This window comes from Heterocephalus glaber, unplaced genomic scaffold (genome assembly GCF_053883595.1).
Source record: "Heterocephalus glaber isolate CG9 unplaced genomic scaffold, H.glaber_assembly_v1.0 deba00001805, whole genome shotgun sequence".
NCBI lineage: Eukaryota > Metazoa > Chordata > Mammalia > Rodentia > Bathyergidae > Heterocephalus > Heterocephalus glaber.
Genome location: NW_028258480.1, coordinates 1,023,796 through 1,031,107, shown reverse-complemented (window position 1 = coordinate 1,031,107; position 7,312 = coordinate 1,023,796). Strand labels below are relative to the sequence as shown.

At 39.5% G+C, this 7,312-nt stretch overlaps 1 protein-coding gene across 1 annotated transcript; it reads left to right on the top strand.

The window, feature by feature from the left end:
- Positions 1–972, top strand: LOC101713700 (olfactory receptor 9G19). Its single transcript, XM_004869873.2, has one exon. The coding sequence runs from the start codon at positions 1–3 to the stop codon at positions 934–936; it is 936 nt and encodes a 311-aa protein (XP_004869930.2). The 3' UTR covers positions 937–972.
- Positions 973–7,312: the final 6,340 nt, after the last annotated feature.

Genomic DNA, 7,312 nt, shown 5'->3' with positions numbered 1-7,312 from the left:
ATGGACAAGGAAAATTCCACCCAGGTGGAGAAGTTCATCCTTTTAGGGTTCACAGCAGATGCGGGGCTCCAGTTGGTGCTCTTCTTCATCTTCCTCGTCATTTATGTCCTCAGCCTCTTGGGAAATCTCACCCTGAGTTCCCTGATCTGTGCTGATTCTCGACTCCACACACCCATGTACTTCTTTATTGGAAACCTGTCCTGCCTGGACCTCTGGTATGCTTCTGTCTATGCCCCTAAAATCCTCATGACCTGCATGTCTGAAGACAAAAGCATCTCCTTTGCTGGCTGCCTCACTCAGTTCTTCTTCTCCGCCGGGCTGGCCTACAGCGAGTGCTACCTGCTGGCCGCCATGGCCTATGACCGCTACGTGGCCATCTCCTCCCCCCTGCTTTACTCCCAGGCCATGTCCCCAAGGCTATGTGCCAGTCTCGTCACCGCTTCCTACCTTGGTGGCTTGGTAAACTCCACCATCATCACCAGTGAGACATTCACCCTGAGCTTCTGTGGCGACAGTGTCATCGATGATTTCTTCTGTGACCTGCCCCCACTGGTCAAGTTGGCCTGTGATGTGGAGGACGGGTACCAGGCTGTGCTGTTCTTCATCCTGGCCTCCAACGTCATCACACCAGCCATGCTCATCCTGGCCTCCTACCTCTTCATCATCGCCGCTGTCTTCAGGATCCGCTCCACCCAGGGCCGCCTCAAGGCCTTCTCCACGTGTGGCTCCCACCTGACGGCCGTCACCCTGTACTATGGCTCCATCCTCTTTATCTACTCCAGACCCAGCACCAGCTATGCCCTGGAACGTGATAAAGTGGTGTCCGTGTTCTACACTGTGGTGATTCCCATGTTGAACCCTTTGATCTACAGCTTGAGAAATAAAGATGTCAAAGAGGCCCTGAGGAAAATACTAGTTAGAGCTAAGCTTTCTTAAGTGCAAGTACTGGAATTTTAGAAATAAATAAAAAAGGAAAATAAATGTTCCTTGATGTGGAAATAGCGGTCTGCATGGCTTTTTTTAAATTGGTGCTGATACATTAAAATATTTTTAAAAAATAGGTGAAACTGAAGCAAGGAACCAACATGGAGAACAATTGAGGCAATTCACTCATTAGCATTATGAAAAGAAGAGGCACTACTTCCACTAGAGATAGATAGCGCTGATTGATATTCTAAATGGGAAATTCCCTGTATGTGACTTGTCTTCCCATTTAATCCTCACTCAGTCAGTATTACCTGGGTGACTGTACTTGTAATCTTATTAGTTGGTTGTGGTTTTGTCCCACCTCATGGCCACCTTGTAAATTTCCATGGGGTCTTAGAGTTTTGTCCCATTTTGTACCTGCCTCACCACATGGCTTTGCTGTATAAAAAATGTTTGAAATGTGGGGTGGGCAGGCAACCCACTTTCCGGTCCCCCTTCTGTTTCTCTTAGACAGGAGCTTTCTTTCACTCAATAAATTTTCCTACTCTTAAAAAAAAAGGAAAGAAAGAAACTGGAGCTTTGGAAAAAATTTCTAGCATGTTAATTTAGAACAGGGTTGATAAAAATCTGACAAGTTTGAAAAAAGCAGATTTGTTTAATTTTTCCCTTGACATTTCATAAGTTGCATTTATCCCTAGTATTTAAACCTTTAAATGGAAAATTTCTAACTGATTATGGAATCATTGTCAGGGTTACTTCAACTCATGTAGCTCATAGGGGAGAAGACAGGAAGGCAAACCCAGAACTTCCACTTCCATGAGTTTACTTTCACTTATTAAGACAGAGTTAGGGAGTCATATTAAAAACATCATGTTAAAATTCCCCAGAAACAAGATTATTCTTTTCCAGATCTTTTCTAGTGGTTGTTTGAGATACATAATAGTTGCATTTTGGAGAACTGATTTCTTGATCATTTTCAATCACTTTATGTCTTGATTGTCCCTGATTCCTTCCCTTTCTGTGAAAGTTCTGCTTCCCTGTTTCCTACAATCTCTCCTTTATTTTGCTCTTTAATTAATTTATCTTTTGGGTGTCTCATATAAGAGAAATCATATTTTTCTGGTTTCAGCTTCTTGACTTATATAATACAAGATAACAGGTTTCTTCTCCTGTATATAGAACAAAGCTTACTTAGAGTCACTATGAACTTCCAACCAAAGAACATTTTTCTCCCCAATTAAAAGATGGTAGCAACAGTACATCAGTGACATGAGATGGATAGGCAGATGTAAACAGCCAAGAACTCAGAAAAAATACTTACGTACAGGCAGAATGAGTGAGATTTCAAAAACCTTTACATGCAAGGGAAGATTCAGAGTGGAAATCTCTACTTGGTGAAGCAGTTATTGATAACAACTAAGGATCTATAAATTTTATATATTTTTTTCAGTTATATGCATAAATTTAAAATAAGAGAATATTTCGTTGTCATGCATCACATATCTTAAATTTAGTAGTCTTTTTGCAAGTAAAACATGAGGCTGTTGTAACATGAAAAGGCTCCACTGTTGGTAACCAAGTGTGTTGGTTTAGAGGGCTTTCCTAGTGCAATAGTGCACACTGGGTGGCTTAAACAAGAAAAACATGTCTTCCCACAGTTATGGGGGCCAGATGTCCAAGTTCAGAGTGCTTGTGGGGTTGGGTTTTTATGGTCTTTCTCTGTGGCTTGCAGGTGGCTGGCTGGCTGCTGTGTCCCCGCATGCCCTCTCCTCTGTGGCCACATTTCCTTGGCGACACTTTGTACCCTCAAATTGCTCTTGGTAAATGTACTGATTGTATGGGATTAGGCCCACTCCAACTACTGCCTTTTAGCTTGATCAGATCTTCATAGGCCTGATCTCCAAATAGGGCCAGATCACAGACCCAGCTATCAAAGTTTCAGTGTATGGCTTGTGGTAAGACGCGACTCAACCTGTAAGATCAGGGACAGGCAGGAGCTGCCCAGTGTGGGAGATGAAGAAGGGCATTCTGGGGATAGAGAAGAGCACACACCATGGAAAAATTATACAATATCTCTTTCAGAGAACTCTAAATTATGGTTCAGAGAAATTCTGTTATCAGACATATTGAGTGCTTATATTGTGACTTGGAGCCATTAAGAGAGTCAGCTTTTAATAAGATCCTGCTCACTGGATCATATCTCAGTTAATACATTATCTGTCCCCACACTTCAAGCACTCTTAATTGTGTCTTTGGAGACGGAGCACATGTTTTTGGCTGCTGGAAGAGGTCTCAAAGGGCTATTGAGGGAGCACATATATCATGGGCAACAAGGCGTACACCAGATCACCGCAAAAGATGGAGAGCAGCACTTCCAAGAACTAGTCCTACTGACCTCGGGTGAGCATTTGAGACCAAGGGCAGCTGAGCGGTTTGGCTGCCCTGTGACTGCAGCTGTGCTTAGAACGGGAAAGCAGTCTGACCTGGCAGTCAGGGGGTCATTGCCATATTGCCATGCCAGCACACACACACACACACACACACACACACACACACACACACACACACACACACGGACTCCACTCTAACCCTGTTTCCATCCAATGGTATATTTTTTTCCTAATATGCAACCTGAAATTGAGTCTGATATTTGTGCTGAAAGATCACATGTTCAATAATAGTGAACAAATTGAGTACAAAGAAGTGAGTGCTATCCGTCCTCAGAGGCTGTTCTGCTATTCTGCTACATCCTGTGTTCACTCCATGGAGCTTGTCTTTAGACACCAGAGAAACACATTCTTTGCACTGAGCTTTTCTGCTCCAGTGAAGCCAGCAGGGAACAGAGTCTCTCCCAGAGGACAGTGCTTTCCTTGTGCAATGCTTCAGTGTGATCAGTTGTGACATTTTCTGTGTCCTTTATCTCACATTCACATATAATCAACAATTTATTATAAATTCAAGATGGATTTGAGGTCTTGGGAATGCATCTTATGTTTTATTTATTCATCTTTCTTACTACATTACAGGATACTGTGGAATTTTTACAGGAAAGTGCACTTTTCCCCCCAACAATTTTAACCTAGTTGAGAAGTAGAAGTATGTTAGGAAAAATAGGTCCAAGATACATAGGTAATTAATTCATTAGTCTCAAAATATATACTGAATGCTGCTAAGTTGCTATGCACTGGTTGTGACTGCTGGTAAATTGCTATGGACTGCTGGAATACAGCAGTAAATAAATAGACACATCTTTTTTCTTGTGGATGCTGCATTAAATATGAAAAATAGGAGTCAGGATATGATACAAATTAGAACACAAGAGCTAGACATGCAGAATAACAGAATGGGATCTGTGGAGAGTCAGAAGGGTGAGGATGATTGGTCGGAAGTTGGCATGGAAATTTTAAAAAAAGAAGTGATAAGTATGAGCCCTAAAAATGACACATGAAAAGGACTTAGAGGAGCTGAAACATGCAACCATCTTCAGAATGTTCTTTCAAGGAGAAGGAATAGACTGGGAAGGAAAACCAACTCTTTCTGATGTCCAGACAGAGATGCAGATTTGAGAAGGTGGGAAAGTCACCAGTACTGCAGCACAATGAAGGAGGGAAGAGTAGGACAGGTTTTAGGAGATAATGTGTTGCAGGGTGAGCTCAACTGTGGATGACTATGAGGCCACTGTGTGCATGTGTGTGTGTGTGTGTGTGTGTGTGTGTGTGTGTATGTGTGTAATAATTTAGGCATCTTTATAAGGTTGTAAGTATAGGAATTACATTGCTTACATTGCCTCATTGATGTACTGGACCATACTGGGTACTTTATCCAGAATGTACTGGAGGGGAGAAGGGTATAGACCAGGTAGAAGGCTAAAGCCATCCTTTTGGTAAAGAATAAAGGTGGCTTGAGCAATGGTGGTAGCCATAGAAGTGGTGGCAAGGTGGCAAGTGGGAAAACTTGGGGAACATTTGAAGGAAGGGGAATTAGGGTTCTGATTTGAAAGAATGAAAAAAGTACATAGAAAAAAGTATATAGTAGAGAATGGGAATAAGTTGATTCTAAATTTTTGAATTCAGAAAAAAAGGTGAGAATTTCATGAACTGATATGGAGAAGGAACAGATAGATCAAATTTGAAAGTGAAGATTAAGATTTAGCTCCAAGCATACTAAGTTTAAATAGTTACATCTGACCTTAATGTCTTATTAGGAATGTTGGCATTGGAAAGAAACTGAAGCGTCTTCTATGAGAGAATTTTTTAAAATCTCAGAATCATAAGCAGAAAATGCACTGATAAATTCCCAAGAGCATGTAAATCCTCTAAAATTTTGTGTGCTTATTCTTATATGTGTGTACATATTGGGAGAGTTAAATTTTATTAATTCCCAGAAAGCTAGGTAATTTCTTAAATTTCAGTCAGTTATATCCATGTGAAGAAATTAAGGAATATAGGGGTTAGACAATGGATTCATTTCTTTTAAGGGAAACAAGAACAAGAATGCAAATCTTGAAAAGAAAACATGAATGCAGTTGTCTTTGCTACTTCCCATGTATCTTGGGATATAAAGGTATAAAGGGATTTTTACCCTGCTACGGCACATTTTATCACAATAGACAAGGTGCTCTATAGTTTCCTGCTGCTTTGTTTCAGCGATGTTAATTAATTGTGATCATAGCTGATTTCTGCTGGGAAATGGACTAACCATTGTTTGGAAATATGTTCCTGAGAGTGGAAATGCTTTTCCGAATTCACACACATGATTGGCGTCAGGTCTTTGTAACAATTGCACAACCCTTCAATACCAGGCCAGTGAGCTTTGCACTTCTAACCCACCCACATTTTTGCATTATGGTAATGGGTGACATAAATATTAAACTTTTAGGTTTTAATAATTTGCATGATACCACTCTTCTGTCTTCAATTATTTATTTGTAGAAACTTGACTGTATTACTTTTCATAAACTCAGAATTTATAAATAAGTTTTCCTTCAGAATTAAATTAGCTACCATTTCAGAGCTACATTATCTGTCCACTATGTTATCGATGCACTTTACCTGTATAATATTGGAATTTTCTTACCGTTTCGGATGTGAGGACATGTAGGTTCAGAGGTTAAGATACCTTTCTAAGATTACAGAGCTATCAAGTAATGGAATCAGTTTAAACAACACTTTTATTTATTTATTTATTTATTTATTTATTTGGGATACCAAGGATTGAAGTCAGGACCTTGTGCTTGTAAGACAGGCGTGGTGCCACTGAACTAAATGCCCAGCCCGAAACAACACTTTTATTTTACTCTGACCACCTTGGTTTTTTTTGGCTCCCTATATTTATTTTTAAATTTAAATTTTAATGGCTATATATGTATATATGTTTATATATAAATACTCAAATAGTACACATGTATGGGTTACCATGTGATATTTCTATAATGCATATATTATATAATGTTTAAATTCTATTGATCTCATTTATTTGTAATTTCTTTACAGGAAAACACTGAAGATCCTTTATTTTGGCCTTTTGAACTGCACAGTAGATTCTCATTACCTATAGTCACCCCTTTATGTAACAGCACAGCTGAACTTTTTTCTATCTGTAACTTAGTTCGTACACAGCCATAAGTACCCAGGGTCTCAGTTCCAATACCAGGTCTGTTGTTGAACAGCTCTGTGGCTTTGCTTACTTGGCCTCTGTACTTTGCTTTCATTCACTGTATTATGAAGTCCATGACCCCCAGACCTCTGTTATAGAGTTGTAATGAGAGCTAAGTAGGTTAATTAAATACGGGGTGTAGCATAGAAACTGGCCGATGATCAGACATGTCTGGGGTTTTTCTACTTGTACTAATAGCAGGAAGCTTAGTACAGTACATTGTTATACACAACTTCACACAAAAATTCCCAATTTATGGAAGGATACTGAAATTTTTTGAGTGCCTATTATAAATCAAAAATAGGCCTAGGGTTTTCAAATATCTACTCTACTTAATCACACAATTTGTCAGAAAGTTATTAGTCATTTCATTGTTCTCATCAGTTTTATGAGAATAAGGGACTTTCCACAGTAAAGATAATAAGTGGATTCCATAATTGTAAAATCAGTTGTTTTTTTTTTTTGGTACCAGGGATTGAACTCAGGACCTCACACTTGTGAGGCAGCCAGCAGAACCACTGAGCTAAATCCCTGGCCCTTTAAAATCAGTTTTACTCTAACTCTCATAGTCAGAAGTTCCAAACTGAAGTTCTATAATCCAGATAATAAGACATACTATTTCCCAAGCTTCTTGTAATTGTTAATTAACCAGTATACTTGCTTTCCTGTTTCAATAGAAAAAAATAGTGTTATTTTTCCTCCCATGGTGATAATCAAGCTTTTCTCTGTG

What these genes read in the sequence shown, in the direction of transcription:
- LOC101713700 (XM_004869873.2), top strand. Translation starts at nt 1, where the DNA reads ATGGACAAGGAAAATTCCACCCAGGTGGAGAAGTTCATCCTTTTAGGG.